The sequence below is a fragment of the Oncorhynchus tshawytscha genome, linkage group LG11, assembly GCF_018296145.1.
Source record: "Oncorhynchus tshawytscha isolate Ot180627B linkage group LG11, Otsh_v2.0, whole genome shotgun sequence".
Classification (NCBI taxonomy): Eukaryota; Metazoa; Chordata; class Actinopteri; order Salmoniformes; family Salmonidae; genus Oncorhynchus; species Oncorhynchus tshawytscha.
Window position 1 is genome coordinate 43,923,868 of NC_056439.1, and position 17,797 is coordinate 43,941,664.

At 42.5% G+C, this 17,797-nt stretch overlaps 1 protein-coding gene across 2 annotated transcripts in view; it reads right to left on the reverse strand.

Moving 5' to 3' along the window:
- Positions 1-13,308, reverse strand: part of LOC112262334 (doublecortin domain-containing protein 2-like) — a 76,203-nt gene extending 62,895 nt beyond the window's left edge. For both annotated transcript variants that reach the window (XM_042330151.1, XM_024438005.2), the window contains exons 1-10: positions 12,736-13,308; positions 12,527-12,575; positions 12,126-12,202; positions 11,682-11,813; positions 11,252-11,404; positions 11,073-11,130; positions 6,494-6,653; positions 4,810-4,910; positions 4,543-4,659; positions 3,464-3,565 (exon numbers count right to left, since the gene is read on the reverse strand). In XM_042330151.1, coding sequence (XP_042186085.1) covers positions 3,464-3,565; positions 4,543-4,659; positions 4,810-4,910; positions 6,494-6,653; positions 11,073-11,130; positions 11,252-11,404; positions 11,682-11,813; positions 12,126-12,202; positions 12,527-12,575; positions 12,736-13,025 — 1,239 coding nt within the window. In that variant the 5' untranslated portion in view covers positions 13,026-13,308. The remainder of the gene's footprint in view (positions 1-3,463; positions 3,566-4,542; positions 4,660-4,809; positions 4,911-6,493; positions 6,654-11,072; positions 11,131-11,251; positions 11,405-11,681; positions 11,814-12,125; positions 12,203-12,526; positions 12,576-12,735) is intronic.
- Between the last annotated feature and the right edge of the window lie 4,489 nt (positions 13,309-17,797).

Consider the following 17,797-nt stretch of genomic DNA (forward strand, 5'->3'; position numbering starts at 1 on the left):
CACATGAAATATATTCACCAGGGGTGACATTAATATGCTTCGGGTTTTCTCTAATTACGACAATAAACTTCATGAAGTCAAACCTTGCTTTTAAAGCAGCAATTCCCTGTGCTAACACTAATAAAATAAAGTATATTTTTTACTGCTATAGTGAATTTCATCCAACCCTATTTCAAACCACTCACTGTAGATGTATCTATTGAATTTTGGACAGAAGTGTAAATACCCCAATTACAATTAGACTGACTTCTTGTCAGCTGCAGCAAGTCAAGTCAAACGTTGTTTGGTGCAGTGGTGGTGAGATAACACCACAAATTAGCTGAGTCCAGATATCATTATTCCCCATTATCTAATGGTCATTCCAAGAATCTATAGCCATTCTGATTCAGCAATATTCATTCATGAGTAAATGCGATAAGTAATGAATAAAGCTAGTGATCTTTAACAGGGTCCTTAACAGTGTAATAACTCCCCCGAAGTCAATAATGATTTTGATAAGAATATCTTTATTACAAATGTGCATACCACTGCAAGAATCATCATCACACCAAAACATCTCACTAAAGTGTGATTACAATAGGCTGAAATGATCGTTTTCATTAAACAAAATGTTCACTGTTATTGATTGCCTAAATAAGACTCAATATCTTCTCATTTCCAAAGCTGAATGCAATTACATGGAATAGTAATATCACCCAAGTATTGTGTACGTTCATCACTGTTATGAGGCTCCCCATTTTAATTCCTTTAAAGTTTATAAGACCAGAACACGTGTATTAAAATGAGTACAATTTCTAGAAACAATACGATACCAGGCCAAGTGTCACGATACCGAGTAGTATCGCAATACCGTGGTCAAATTGTTTTTGTGGCCTAGCATCCTGTTCGCCCTGTTCCCCGGACGCTTGCTCATGTTTTCTAAACACTCTTCAAAAGCCTGTCACTGAAATTCACACTTACAGTGGGGCAAAAAAGTATTTAGTCAGCCACCAATTGTGCAAATTCTCCCACTTAAAAAGATGAGAGAGGCCTGTAATTTTCATCATAGGTTAGTACAAAACAAATTTAGTACACATCAGAGGATAAAAAAACAAAAGAATAACAATAAAAACTGGACGACTAAATAACTTCCTAAGGAAAATTTGGCAGGAGGATTGGAAGGATGAATATACATGCATAATGATCTGCAGATCATTGTCAGTGAGGGGAAAACACTGCATGAAACCTTTACTCTTCAGTTAACATTGACACACTGTCTCCCTCATTCTCATGAAAACACACCAATCTCTCTCTCCCACAAACAAACACACTGCTCCCTACTTTTAAAATGTTGGGCACCAAACAGAATTGAAGGAGCAGCAGAAATAAATAGATTTTGATATAGTTTAGTCTTACATTAGGCCTATATGAATCCTACCTTTTGAAGCACATCTCATGAGTAGCAGACCCTTTTCCTTTCTTCCTGTGTAAATCAAATGTGCCTAAAACTACTGTCAAGTTACCAGGTTGTTAGCTAGCTAGGTATCATGACTGAACAATGGTGTTTGTTATCAACCAATAATTAGCGACCAAGGATTAGTTTTAAACAGCCTGCGACATGGTTTGTGAAATTATATAAAATGCGTGCGACTCCCGATAAAAATAAAAGAAGGCCTCTCAGGTAATATGGGTCATGTTTTAACCTCTCTGAGGGGATGCTGAGAGAAGCAGGTGAGTGAGGGCTGGTAGTGGATGCTGAGAGAAGCAGGTGAGTGAGGGCTGGTAGTGGATGCTGAGAGAAGCAGGTGAGTGAGGGCTGGTAGTGGATGCTGAGAGAAGCAGGTGAGTGAGGGCTGGTAGTGGATGCTGAGGGAAGCAGGTGAGTGAGGGCTGGTAGTGGATGCTGAGGGAAGCAGGTGAGTGAGGGCTGGTAGTGGATGCTGAGGGAAGCAGGTGAGTGAGGGCTGGTAGTGGATGCTGAGGGAAGCAGGTGAGTAAGGGCTGGTAGGGGATGCTGAGAGAAGAAGGTGAGTGAGGGCTGGTAGGAGATGCTGAGAGAAGCAGGTGAGTGAGGGCTGGTATTGGATGCTGAGAGAAGCAGGTGAGTGAGGGCTGGTAGTGGATGCTGAGGGAAGCAGGTGAGTGAGGGCTGGTAGTGGATGCTGAGGGAAGCAGGTGAGTGAGGGCTGGTAGTGGATGCTGAGGGAAGCAGGTGAGTGAGGGCTGGTAGTGGATGCTGAGGGAAGCAGGTGAGTGAGGGCTGGTAGTGGATGCTGAGGGAAGCAGGTGAGTAAGGGCTGGTAGGGGATGCTGAGAGAAGAAGGTGAGTGAGGGCTGGTAGGAGATGCTGAGAGAAGCAGGTGAGTGAGGGCTGGTATTGGATGCTGAGGGCAGGTGAGTGAGGGCTGGTAGGGGATGCTGAGGGAAGCAGGTGAGTGAGGGCTGGTAGGGGATGCTGAGAGAAGCAGGTGAGTGAGGGCTGGTAGGGGATGCTGAGGGAAGCAGGTGAGTGAGGGCTGGTAGGGGATGCTGAGAGAAGCAGGTGAGTGAGGGCTGGTAGGGGATGCTGAGGGAAGCAGGTGAGTGAGGGCTGGTAGTGGATGCTGAGGGAAGCAGGTGAGTGAGGGCTGGTAGTGGATGCTGAGGGAAGCAGGTGAGTGAGGGCTGGTAGTGGATGCTGAGGGAAGCAGGTGAGTAAGGGCTGGTAGGGGATGCTGAGAGAAGAAGGTGAGTGAGGGCTGGTAGGAGATGCTGAGAGAAGCAGGTGAGTGAGGGCTGGTATTGGATGCTGAGGGCAGGTGAGTGAGGGCTGGTAGGGGATGCTGAGGGAAGCAGGTGAGTGAGGGCTGGTAGGGGATGCTGAGAGAAGCAGGTGAGTGAGGGCTGGTAGGGGATGCTGAGGGAAGCAGGTGAGTGAGGGCTGGTAGGGGATGCTGAGAGAAGCAGGTGAGTGAGGGCTGGTAGGGGATGCTGAGGGAAGCAGGTGAGTGAGGGCTGGTTGATTACAGTTGCCACGTGATGTGCGCATGAAAGTGAAGTGGATATTATTAGACCTGCTCATACAACAGACTAGTTAGTGGCTTTTGCTTCAATTAAACTGAATCAATAAACAAAACTGACTTCATAAACATTTTCTAACAGGCGCCAGCAGGTTCTTAAATCGGTAGGGCTGAAAAAGTTGGTTGTATATCAAATGAAACGGTACTACGGCATTTAAAAATGTTGGTATCATAATGTTTTGGTACCGTGATATTACTGTGCTACCGGTATACCATGCGACACTAAACCACACATCCGTGCAGAAACACAGCGCTCTAACTTTTGTTTATGACCTACATAATAACTAGAATATGCGAGGGACAAGGATCTAACTAACACAAGTTATATAATAAGATGGGCCAACGCTGCATTTTCCCAGTCTAGTAGGCATCACTCTGTTCATTCTGCAAGCAGGAGATAAGCTCAGTGTGTGTTGTGTGTGTACCTGTGGCTCAGCTTCCAGCGGCGACTTTAGTCCTCCGTCTCTGGAGCTGGTCAGACCAGTGCCTCTACCTGACTCCCCGCGACCAGACGAGGGGGCCGAGGCCTGGAACACAGACACACACAGAAAACTCTTGTTAAACCCCTATCAACACTACCATTCAAAAGTTTGGGGTCACTTAGAAATGTCCTTGTTTCTGAGAGAAAAACACATTTTTGGTCCATTAAAACAACATCAAATTGATCAGAAATACAGTGCTAATGTTGTAAATGACTATTGTAGCTGGAAACGGCAGATTTTTTATGGAATATCTACATAGGCGTACAGAGGCCCAATATCAGCAAACATCACTCACTCCTGTGTTCCAAAGGCACATTGTGCTAGCTAATCCAAGTTTATCATTTTAAAAGACTAATTGATCATTAGAAAGCCCTTTTTGCAATTATGTTAGCACAGCTGAAAACTGTTGTTCTGATCAAAGAAGCAATAAAACTGGCCTTCTTTAGACTAGCTGAGTATCTGGAGCATCAGCATTTGTGGATTCGATTACAAGCTCTAAATGGCCAGAAACAGAGACTCTTTCTTCTGAAACTCGTCAGCCTATTTTTTCTAAAGAAATTAAGATCTCGTACAATGCTGTGTACTACTACCTGCACAGAACAGCGCAAACTGTCTCTAACCAATGGAAAGAGGAGTAGGAGGCCCCGGTGCACATCTGAGCAAGAGGACAAGTACATTAGAGTGTCTAGTTTGAGAAACAAACGGCTCAAAAGTCCTGAACTGGCAGCTTAAATAGTAACTGCAAAACACCCGTCTCAACGTCAACAGTGAAGAGGCGACTCTGGGATGCTGGCCTTCTAGGCAGAGTTCCTTCGTCCAGTGTCTGTGTTCTTTTGCCCATTTGAATCTTTTCTTTTTATTGGCCAGTCTGAGATATGGCTTTTTCTTTGCAACTCTGCCTAGAAGGCCAGCATCCCGGAGTTGCCTCTTCAATTCCATTCCATGCATTAATTCATGAATGAATTTATTCCCTTCGTTCCAAAATGCCATACACTGTCCACGTGGCAGTCCAGTCCACTGACCTTCCTGGATGCATCAGAGCTTTGGAGGAAGGCTTTGTAGGGACTCTGGGTCTCACCGGCCGGCCTAGAATTCCTCCGGACATACTGCTCTTCCTCCGGGACTACCTTGGCCTCAACCTGGGCAGGGAAAGGAAGGGGAACCATCTCTTAACTAATTACCGCTCAACATACATCTGTATTACTGGTCTTGTCGTCTGTTGATGGTCAGTTACAACTAGCCATACCCATATGCAACAGGTATTGCAGATCATGAAGGTTGTTTTTTACCTGGTCAATTGGCAGGTCCACCATCACTCTGCCATCTTCCTGGACCTCAGCTGCTCCCACAGTTTCACTTCTTTTGTCTTTCGCACGGAACACACTGCCTTCTAAGAAAAGTGATTGATCACAATTACCTCCTCTTTTTCCTTCTCTTTCCCATTTGTCCTTCACATCAGAAGTGATCTTGTCAAAAAATTAATTAATTTAGAGTGCAAGCCAAGACTTCTCCGCTACAAGTTTGTCCTCCCTGTGTGAGGATATGTTCCTACAGCAGTTTCTGACAGTGACTCTTGATGCATTTGAGTAATGCACACCACACTGTCCTTTGGTAGTAAATAAATATAATTGTGTCTGTGTTTAAAATAACATATGGACCAAGAGCCATTTGAACTTTGTTCAGTAACTGTGTGTTGCCACCAACTACAGTAGGACGTCACCAAATTGAAGCATGTTGCACGGTGTGACGGTGTTGGATTTCACAGAGTGCAGCGGGGATCAATCCTTCCATATCAAGTTCAGAAAAAAAGCCAGTGATGAAAATCTGCTGCCGAAAGCTTTGCCTCCTCTCTTGCGATTGACAGCGAATGCTTGCCAACAGTGCTCCGAGCCACTGCCTGATAGGCCCTGATTGTCCCTGTGCGGTAAGAGTGATGTGTGTGTGTTTGCATGCATGCATGCTTTTGTGTGTGAGGCCAGATTGATGTAGTTAAGAGGAAGCCTATGGATTTTATTCAACCATTAGTAATGAGTTAATGAGGAGGAGGGTTCTTGCCCCCAGGGGATGATCAAGTGTCCAAAAAGTGGCCAGAGACTTGTGAGAGGAGCTCTCTCATAACCAGGTCTGCAGGGGATGTAGACAGCCAGTCAGGCGCTAATGCGCTGTCCCAACGTGATTGGAGGAAAGGAAATTCAACTCCATCACATAGGATACTGCTGGCTCAGCTGTAATGTGTGATGTGAAATGATGGCAGGATGCTAAAACGGTGGCAATTACTCATTGTATGATGTCATGGTATATCTCTGGTCCGGACACTGTAAAGAGACACCGGCATAATAACTATTGAACAGTTGAGCGTCTAAGGCCACTGGTGCAATTACTATGTATCGTATAGCTTACGTATCACAATCAAACTGTGTAATTGCCGCAATGCTAAATACCATCAATCTAACAGAGGATTTTGTCAGCTTTATGATCTCTCCGCTATATTATTGTGATGAATAACTTATGATTGTTTTGATTCCCCCATCAAGAGAAAATACGAAGCATTTTGTTTTCCTAGCATAGTTAACAAGGCTTTTCTGGATCCATTTTCAACTAAATGGCCTGATTGAATGAATCTATGATTTAGAGCACTGGATGGTGTTTGAAGTTTGGTTCGGTTTAATATTCACAGCGTAAAGAGTTACATTCTTCCTAAGGCTGAAAACCTGTTCTGTTCCCCTGATGTACGAAGTCGATTTTGGAGAGCAGGTTGGGAATTCAAAGAAAGCTCTTCACACTTCCACATGCCTCTGCTTTCTCTGTATCCACACATGCACACACCGAGTGCTAAGAAAATCTTCCCTTCAACAAAAACAACAGGTTCAATTGATATCACAGAGAGCGAGGAACAGAGAGGGGGAGCGTAGCGAAACAGTGATACACACATGAAACATTGGAAGACATTTCTATAGGAAATGCTCTACTTACCGCCTGTTGTGTAAAGAAGTGGGAGTCTGGACACCTGCCTCTGTTGTTTGGCTGTCTCTCTCTCTTTCTCTGGCTTGGCGTAGAAGTAAGACTCTGTGGCGTTCTTGGGATGGCCCCTGGCTGTGTGCTCAAGGTCATCTCCAGAGCCTGTGTGAGCAAACTACACAAAGCAAAGACCATGGATCGAATCTGAACCGAAGTCCACAGAAGTTTTTTTCTCTCACTGAGATGTATCTATTTCTTGTTATTTTCAAAGGCTAAAACATGTTGTGTTACACGTCTAATGTGCTTTAGTACAAAACTTGTACCCCCTTTCCTTTCTTCCCCTCTTTGTTTTTTACATTTTCCATTGACCTCAATGTTTCATGAGCTGATATGCTTTGTGGCTCCCCAGTGACTCCCACTGTATTGAATTCATTTGGTTCCAATACATCCCATGCAGAACCTATCAATCACTGGGGAGCACAGCAAACTAATAATTTATTGATGAAACAGGGCAGCCATGAATTTCTAACGGCATTCATCTTATTTATCAAGCCAGATCAAACAATGAAAATCCCAACAAGCTTAAAGGGAAAGGGAGTTGCAGGGAATAACTTATTCTTAGAGAAGACGGCAGACGGTTATTGATTAAAAAAAAGGGCTGGGGAGCTGGGTGGGAGAGGAGAGGGAGGGAAGTACGGGGGGAGGGAGAGAGACAGAGGAGAGAAAGGGGGGGGGTGTGAGTGGGAAGCTGAGTTCAGAGTGATGCTTGAGACAGTAGGCTGCTCAGACTCTTTGTAGGTAGCAAGGTGAGCTCTGTCTCCCTCTGAAAGGAAAAGGAAGAGCAGACATCCTTTTTTCAGATTTATTTTTGTTCAGCCTGATCCCAAGGCTGGTTGGAGGGCCAGTGTACTGAGCTCAAGCTTCCACACAACAACACACTCCGGGCAATGGTGTTTGCCATCCCGTTAACATGTGGTTTGGGGAATAGCGCGGCTGTGTTTTTTCTACTTGTTTGCTTTCTTTAATGCAGAGGCCAAGTTTGTGTTGATGTTGTTTTGAATTTATACAGCTGTTGGTGGGCTAGAGACAAAAATAAAACAACATGAGAAGACTGCTGCAGGAAAGTTCAAAGAGTGATGTACTGTAGCTTGTATTGAAAAGACCACAACCAAATCTTACAACCCATCTGAAATATAAAAAAAGGTAAACACTTTTATCTTTAAAGCCTTGTGGAGAAAAATGCTAATTCTTTAAATCAGCAGAAAAAAGAGCCCTTCTCAAGGAGAGAGAGGAGGGGCACTCCAGTGCAGTTAAGAGCTCTGGGAGTACAGTACAGTACAACTGCAAAATTCAGCCATGTAAAAAGCTGCTGAAGTCATTGCTGCTGCTTCTTTTTCCGCTGGCATTACACATCTTCTATGTCCTGTGGGGCGACAGTGTCTATCTGGCCCCGCCGAGACCTGAGTCGTGTGGAATCAATGTTGAGTAGGACCCAAGAGGGCGGCTGGCGTGTAATCTCTGGCCCTCTCAAAAAGCAGAGTGTAGGAGTCAACGGGAGGACAGTACGATATGATAGCGGGGGCTGGCATGAGAGAGTGCCAGCAGCAGCCAACCTCCAACCACCGTATAGGATCAGAGCCAGAGCCACTCCCAGTGGCTGGTCCTCAGTGGGAAGACAAATTAACAGCAGGCAACTAGGGTGTAACGCTTCCCACTGGGCATCACCACTTCCTCTGAATCAGGTCACATGGGATGGGAATGATACAGTTGGAAAGGGGTGATGATGTCACCTGATGATGTCAGGGGAGCACTCTAGCTCCTCTCTCCCTGAGTAGTCCGCTGAGTTCTTCTCATATGGCCAGGTGACTGCGTCTACTGGCGCCGGTGTGACGTCACTTATGTTACTGTGCTCAATGGACCTCAATGCAGGAAATACATTTTTCCAACCAATCCTGTTTTCTGGTCATCTTCACACATAGACAACTAGCTCAGCATCTAGGCTGCCAACGGGGACACACTGTACTGCCAATGCCACATGATGCAAGCAGAGTCTTCAGTGCAGACTTCAGTAACTACTCTGCCCCTGTACAGTACTAAATGACCGAGACGCTCTGCTGGCGCAGACAGACACCATGCTCCATGCTCACAAAGCAAGGTTGCAGAGCCCCGAGAAAGGTTACATTTTACACCAGCCTACAACGGATGTTACAGAGATTTTACAGGCATTTCAAATCAGGTCTCTTGTCGCTTTGTGAGGTCAAACCAAAATGAATGAGGAACACAAAACCTATAAACGTATGTGTATCAGTAAGCTAAACAGCTGACAGATCTAACTACAGTGGACAATTTCTCTGCCATTAATCTTGTTTCTGAAACGTCCTCATTAACTGGTCAAATCATATTTACGAATTCATGAGGGGTAAGGTGATGAGGGAGCATAAAAGTATGGTAGCGTTTCCAGTCAATGAGTAATAATGGATGAACTGGCTGATGGTCGTCACTAGTTACCACAAACACAAAGTCATAATTATGGCTAAACCCTGACTATTTCTAAAATGTAACTTCTTAAAATTAACCGTAACCACACTGACAACCTTATGCCGAACCTTAAATTAAGACCAAAAAGTATTCATGAAATTTTTCAATAGACAATTTTGACTTTGTGGCTTTGGTAACTGGTGACAACCCTGGCTGAGGGATAGAGAGGACATAACAGTGTCTCTGCTTCCCCCTTCTGGTGTATAATAAAAGGACATTCTCCCTCTGTGTAGGTCAATGAAATATGGCAGATAATAACAACAGAATTACACTGGTTGGTGGAATGAACAGTGCAAACTGCTCTTTGTGGATTCCATCCTGCATTGAAAAACTGACACACGGCCTCCCGAGTGGTGCAGCAGTCTAAAGCACTGCATCAGGGTGCTTGAGGTGTCACTACAGATCCGGGTTCGATTCCAGGCTGTGTCGCAGCCGGTCACGACTGGGAGACCCATGAAGCAGCGCACAATTATGGGAGGGTTTGGCCGGCTGGGATATTCTTGTCCCATCGCGCTCTAGCAACTCCTGTGGCGGGCCGGGCATATGCACGCTGCCTCGGTCGCCAGGTGTACGGTGTCATCTCCGACACATTGGTGCGGCTGGCTTCCAGGTTAAGTGAGCAGTGTGTCAAGAAGAAGTGCGGCTTGGTTGGGTCGTGTTCCGGAGGACACATGGATCTCGACCTTCGCCTCTTCCGAGTCCGTACGGAAGTTGCAGCGATGGGACAAGACTGTAACTACCAATTGGGGGAAAAATACATAAATTGACACAATTATGCAGGACCACTTATGTTGTTTCCAAAAGCAAAAGGAGCTCTGGTAACTCAATTCACATTTCTCCTGTTACTGACCTTTTTTTTTCTTGCCATTTCAATCCCATTGATAAAGCATTATTATAGTTTGAAAACAAGACAGCACTTCAAGTGTTAAAGCTGCAATATGGGATACCTGACCTGACTTTTTGGGAGACCTGACAAAATTCACATAGAAATGTGACTTCTAGATCTGTCATTCTCATTGAAAGCAAGTTCAAGAAGTGGTACAGCTGTTCTGTGAGCTATTTCTATGCATTCCATTTTTAAGTTTAGTTTTTGAGTCTTTTACTGTCGGTTTTGTACACCAGCTTCAAACAGCTGAAAATACAATATTTTTGGTTATAGAAAATATATTTCACAGCGGTTCAGATGGTACAATGATTCTCCACACTATACTTACTTGTTTTATCATATAAACGGAAATTAGGCAAACTATTTAAAAAATTGCAACCAGGAAATGGGAGAGCGATTTCTGCATAGTGTATCTTTAAAATAAATTGAGCTTTTTCTATATCAGAAAAAATGTACACATGCCATGCTGTTACTGTCACCTTTCGTAGTTAGAAAAATCAGTTGTCAGATATCTCCCCGTATAGCCTGATCTCGAACTGTCTGCTGAGTGTGCATGTTCTCTTCTTCTTCACTTGTTTGTATGTACGTGGCACTCATCTTGGGCCCTGTGCATTTCTCATATCACTGCAATGCGTTTCAACGTCTACTAATCAGCACACAAATTGTCCTGGTTCTAGAGGAATTCCATTTTTTTCGATTTTTTTGTCAGCATGGTCCATTGGTTAATATGTTCAGTCTATGAGACTCGCTGTTACTTGATCAAACGGCCAGGCTCGTTCTGTTACCTATCAAAGTGGAAGGCAATGGTAACTCAATGCCTCCCCCACACGGCAAGGCTCATGAACAACACACGCTGGAAATCTTAATTGAAATGCTGTACGCAACAGAAAACGTTTACATTGTTCACTGTTCTAAGCGTGAAGACAATTTCCAGTCACACTGTACAGTATGTCCTTGAAATAAAAATTGCAGGATAAACTGTGATCACAGCTGTTTCCTACTTCAGGGTGATAAAACATGATATTTTTCAAATGGAACTCTTTACTGGAGGTCTTTCTTTCTCGCTTCTCCTGGACTGAATCTAATGATTTCATGGGGGGAGGTTAATACAAGCATCTACTATATGTGGTGTATACTAGTATACTTTTGCTGCACAGTAGGCCTACTTACTTTTGCATGTTTGCCTTTCCTTGTGGGAACAGGGACTGGGAGACTGTCATTGTTGACTCTAAGGAAAATCTATTAATTAGTAAGAAGAACACCATAATCTGAATGAAACCAACAGAACATAAACTTCCATAAACTTGAATTCTTTCTTTTTCTGGAGAGGAATACATCGTTTTTCTTACGCATGATGACTGTTCTCCCGGATGATTCCTCTGCTGGGGACCCACTGGAAGTATGGCGAGAAGCGGAACTTCTCAGCTCCCACAGCAACATAGTACTGGTTGTTCTCTAGCTCCTCTGGCCCAAGTAAAGTAGTCCCATCTAATGTGCACAGTCTAGTTATCATAGAAAAATTATCATTAACATGTATTTGTTATGGATCGCAAAGCAGCATCTACTCTTTCTGGTGTCCAGAAAAATTAAGGCAAGTTATACATTTTAAAAACATTACAATACATTCATAACAGATTTCACAACATATTAGGTGTGTGCCCTTTCAATATTTAAATGTAAATCATAAATGAGGTCAATGTTACAAGTTGGATGACTTTTCATTTAATTAAAAAACATTATGATCTATAACATAAAGAGCTATTATTAGTTATTTCCTACCTGTACACAGCACCAGTGCGCAGATGTACCCTCTCGGTCACCATGGCCAAGACACTTTCCCAGTTTGTGAGAGTATACTTTGGTATCAGTATCCGAGCTGGAGGAACCAACACATCTCCATTGGTAAAAACACTACAAAATACAAAAACACATGAAACTCAGTACCATTTTATGGGCTTGCGATTTTAACATGGTTATGATCATTGACATTTTCAACATCAGAAATGTTGTAGGACTAGCCTACATAAATCAATTGAATCTAACAAAGTAGAATAAATAACATCTCCTTAAGTATAATGTGACAAGAAACATTTCGGCCTACTTAGTTTTGGCAATTATAGAATGATAAGACAAGTGAAAAGAGTTAATGCCTATTTTGTATTCCCTACATCCCATTGCAAACAGCACAATATGATTGTAGGACACTTGAAAACACAAACTCACTTGATAGTGCATGACTCGTTTATTATTTTCCTCCAGCGAGCAGAAACAACTATTCTACTGTGAACTACAGGTCGGATCTGTAATTTCAAACAACAAAAATAAAAATGGTTATTGTATTACATGGTTATTACCGAGAATCTTGCAATCCTGTAAAATGATTGTGTGAGTGTAACATTGATAGCCTAGGCCTATCTTTCAGAGGTGCTCATGCATTCCTTTACTGACAAAGAAATGGTGTGGCCTATATGGTATCAGATATCAATTCCATTGTTCAGTTAAAGTCGAAAGCAATTAGGCTAATTAGTAATTTACAACAAACATACACATGGATGATTTTCAAAAAGCTTTGTGATAAAACATTTAACAAAACAAAAAGATGAGGGTATAGTTAGTGGCCTTACCTGTTCATTCTTCTTTTTCTGTGGTTTCTTCGTTGTTATATGGTAATAACTAGAATGAAAAACTGTAGATTACATTACAAATTACATGCATTTTGGTTTAGCTAGTCATTAAACATGATTATTTATGGCTGGCTGCACCAGCAACAACAACAAGGCTGTCTAACAATAACATCAGTCTTATAATTCCCGGCTAATTACAGTGTACCTACTCAAGCTTTTTGAAACGCTCTCCTCCGGCTGCAACATATCTCTCCCCGTGCTGCAAGTTGACGAGGTCATGGATTTTGTGCCCTTCCCTTGGAGTGTAAACATTTCGGACCGCTCCAAAAGGAGCCTCAACCCCACGCGTGACAGAGCACAAAAAGCTGTCAAACGTTGACATCTGTCGTTGATTTATAACAAACTTTCGTCCAGGGAAAAAAGCATCCCCATTCCTGTAGACAACAATAGTTTTTGTTGGAGGTTGAGGGAGCACCGCTCTACCTGAAGTCCCAGACATGTTAATGTGATCACAACCGTGGCAGACAACGTTCCAGAACCGAGGTCAAAATGGCAAGAGTTAGCTAGTAGTTAGCCAGCTAACGTTAGCTAGAGAATTAGATTTTTCTCGCAAAGAAATAGATATCTGAAGATGAGACAGACGTCCACTTGGGTGCGCATCCTATCAAGAAGCCTATCCTTCGTTACAGATGTTTCTGGTCAACAAACGTGCTGTTGTTCCTCGTTAACCGAGTTGTTTCTGTTTTCAGAGCTGTCTAGCCTTGTGGCTACCACCAATCTAATTTATGTTGTTGGATGTGTTTCCAAGGAAACCTGTGGGGGGAAAGCGCGCGTTCTCCAGAAATGCTTGGTGACCCATGGGCCACATACAATGATACAGTATATCAAGTAGGATCCCGCAAAAGGGACCCCATCAAGCACAACAAGCCTATGCTTCAGTATTCATCCTATCTATTCATTTAGTTAATCTTAAATTCATTTCTAAAGTTATTCTTGAAAATGCTCAATGACATTTAAAGGTGAGAAGAAACGATGTGTGACAGATAATTTCACCATAATATAAACCATGCCATGATGGCACATTGGGCCCTCAACTTCTGTAGGCACTTGAAACACTCATGTGTGTTCAGTTCATAATGAGGTCAAATGTGGTCATTGCTATTACTTTGGTCTTTCAGATAAACCAAAGTGTTAACTGAATACTACATTTCACCAATCAGATGTAGCAGTAGGACTATCTGCCTGAAATCACAAAATGTCTGACCAAATAGCCTACCAGTTTGAATTGCATTATAGATTACAAACGTATGCAATCTTAACTGTTAAACTTCTTGCAGACTTTTGATTAAATTTTTTAAATGACCGCATGTGGATGGAATCCATAATTACATTAATAGGTGGGAGTTTTTCCACAAAGCATCACCCATGGACATGGTTATGACTGTTTCCACCCGAATAACCTGGCAATGTTTCCCTCCCCTCAGTCAGTGCTGTCCAAATTGTTTACTGCAGAGGTAACCAGAGATTTCACCACTACAACAGCAGCTAATTGGTTTTTGCCAGACACTCTCCTGGTCAATGGGATGCATAATTCATCATCTCTGTGTTCATTATTCATAGCTTAAGGGACAACTCATACTGTGCTTTATCAAAGAACTGTGCCATGCGTATACAACATTGTACTGAATTTGTGTTTGGTTTACAATATGATTTCATTTTAGATGCCCTGTTGAATCTTTAAAATAGTGTTGTTGAGACAATCTCGAATTAAACAATGATAAACCTTTGCCTGGATTCTAGAAGTTAAATGGATAATAGTATCAACGTTCAAGACTTCAAGGAGAAATAGAAACTAGGTACAGTTCAAGTCGGAAGTTTACATACACTTAGGTTGGAGTCAACCATTCCACAAATTTCTTGTTAACAAACTATAGTTTTGGCAAATCGGTTAGGACATCTACTTTGTGCATGACACAAGTAATTATTCCAACAATTGTTTACAGATAGATTATTTCACTTATAATTCACTGTATGACAATTCCAGTGGGTCAGAAATGTACATACATTAAGTTGACTGTGCCTTTAAACAGCTTGGAAAATTCCAGAAAGAAGCTTCTGATAGGCTAATTGACATAATGTGAGTCATTTGGAGGTGTACCTGTTGATGTATTTCAAGGCCTACCTTCAAACTCAGTGCCTCTTTGCTTGACATCATGGGAAAAACAAAAGAAATCAGCCAAGACCTCAGAAAAAAAATTGTAGACCATATATCTGGTTCATCCTTGGGAGCAATTTTCAAATGCCTGAAGGTACCACGTTAATCTACACAAACAATAGTACGCAAATATAAACACCATGGGACCATGCAGACGTCATACCGCTCAGGAAGGAGACGCGTTCTGTATCCTAGAGATGAACGTACTTTGGTGCAAAAAGTGCAAATCAATCCCAGAACAACAGCAAAGGATATTGTGAAGATGCTGGAGGAAACATGTACAACAGTATCTAAACTCAGCAAAAAAGGAAAGGGCCCTTTTTCAGGACCCTGTCTTTCAAAGATCATTCATAAAAATACAAATAACTTCAATTAAGTTCAAAGTTATGAACACTTATGACACTAAAGAGGCCTTTCTACTGACTCTAAAAAACACCAAAATAAAGATGCCCAGGGTCCCTGCTCATCTGTGTGAACGTGCCGTAGGCATGCTGCAAGGAGGCATGAGGACTGCAGATGTGGCCAGGGCAATAAATTGCAATGTCTGTACTGTGAGATGCCTAAGACAGCGCTACAGTGAGACAGGACGAACAGCTGATCGTCCTCGCATTGGCAGACCACTTGTAACAACACCCGCAAATGATCGGTACATCAAAACATCACACCTGCTGGACAGGTACAGGATGGCAACAACTGCCCGAGTTACACCAGGAACGCACAATCCCTCCAACAGTGCTCAGACTGTCCGCAATAGGCTGAGAGAAGCTGGACTGAGGGCTTGTAGGCCTGTTGTAAGGCAGGCCTACAATTGTTCTGCATTGGCCAGCGAAGAGGCCGGATCTCAATCCCATTGAGCACGTCTGGGACCTGTTGGAACGGAGGGTGAGGGCTAGGGCCATTCCCTCCAGAAATGTCCAGGAACTTGCAGGTGCCTTGGTGGATGAGAGGGGTAACATCTCACAGCAAGAATTGGCAAATCTGGTGCAGTCCATGACGAGGATATGCACTGCAGTACTTAATGAGCTGGTGGTCACACCAGACACTGACTGTTACTTTTGATTTTGACCTCCCTTTGTTCAGGGACATATTATTCCATTTATATTAGTCACATGTCTGTGGAACTTGTTCAGTGTATGTCTCAGTTGCTGAATCTTATGTTCATACAAATATTTACACATGTTAAGTTTGCAGAAAATAAATGCAGTTGACAGTGAGAGGACTTTTTTTTTTTTTGCTGAGTTTATATCCACAGTAAAACGAGTCCTATATCGATATAACCTGAAAGGCCACTCAGCAAGGAAGAAGCCACTGCTCTAAAACCGCCATAAAAAAAGCCATACTACGGTTTGCAACTGCACATGGGACAAGGATCATACTTTTTGAAAAAATGTCCTCTGGCGTGATGAACAAACATAGAACTGTTGGCCATAATGACCATCGTTATGTTTGGAGGAAAAAGGGGGAGGGCTTGCAAGCTGAAGAACACCATCTCAACCGTGAAGCACGGGGGTGGTAGCATCATGTTGTGGGGGTGCTTTGCTGCAGGAGAGACTGGTGCACTTCACAAAATAGATGGCGTCATGAAGAGTAAAATTAAGTGGATATATTGAAGCAATATCTCAAGACATCAGTCAGGAAGTTAAAGCTTGGTCGCAAATGGGTCTTCCAAATGGACAATGACCCAAAGCATACTTCCAAAGTTGTGGCAAAATGGCTTTAAGGACAACAAAGTCAAGGTATTGGAGTGGCCATCACAAAGCCCTGACCTCAATCCTATAGAAAATGTGTGGGCAGAACTGAAAAAGCGTGTGCTAGCAAGGAGGCCTACAAACCTGATTCAATTACACCAGCTTTCTCAGGAGGAATGGGCCAAAATTCACCCAACTTATTGTGGGAAGCTTGTAGAAGGCTACCCGAAACGTTTGATCCAAGTTAAACAATTTAAAGGCAATGCTACCAAATACTAATTGAGTGTATGTAAACTTCTGACCCACTGGGAATGTGATGAAAGAAATAAAATCAAAATAAACCATTCTCTCTACTATTATTCTGACATTTCACATTCTTAAAGTAAAGTGGTGATCCTAAGTGACCTAAAACAGGGAATATTTTTCTAGGATTAAATGTCAGGAATTGTGAAAAACTGAGTATTTGGCTAAGGTGTATGTAAACTTCCGATGTCAACTGAGGAGATTACTCCAAAGCTGTATTTGGTGACCTTGTCTGGAGTCAGTTCCATCACATATAGTCTGCACTCAGCTCTATTGAGACTGAGTAGCCTACCTGTCAGTCTGAAATCTGGACCTTCCGTGACATTCCGGTAACCTTCCTCCAGTCAGGATCCTTCTGGATAGTGCTATCCAGAATCCTTGAGGCATCCCTACACTAAACCTAACCCTAAACCTTACCCTAAAGCAGCAATCAACAGTAGAAGCAATAACACATACTCCCTGTTTGTTTCAGTAAAAGCTGAGAGATGGGGATGGAGAAATGTAACCACTCTCAAATAAACAGAGTTATGGATGCAAGGACTGACCATTCATGATATCAAAATTATAGTTTTAACCATGTTTTGAGGCTATATAGTGTTTGTTTATATTTACTTTGTTTATAGACATTGGAGTAAATTAAGCTCATATTTTGGGTTCTGATGGTGTACGACAGTTGAACTCAGCTCAAGAGGCATTTATAAGTTATATCCTTCAAGAATCAATAGGTGCATATAATCAATTTATAAGTCCAAAAATAGATGTAGCAATTGCTGGTTAAGACACTGCGGCGCAGGCGCAAGATATGGATTGGAAAACATTAATCAATGCAGGGATGGGATATGCCACTGTACTCCAAATGTTACCTTAATCCTCACTGATACAGTGCCCATGTAAAAAGTATTCAGATCCCTTGATTTTTTTCTACATTTTGTTACTTTACAGCCGTATTCTAAAATGTATTTTAAAAATCCTCAGCATATCTACACACAATACCCCATAAAGACAAAGCAAAAACTGGTTTTTAGATATGTTTACAAAAACAGAAATACCTTATTTACATAATTA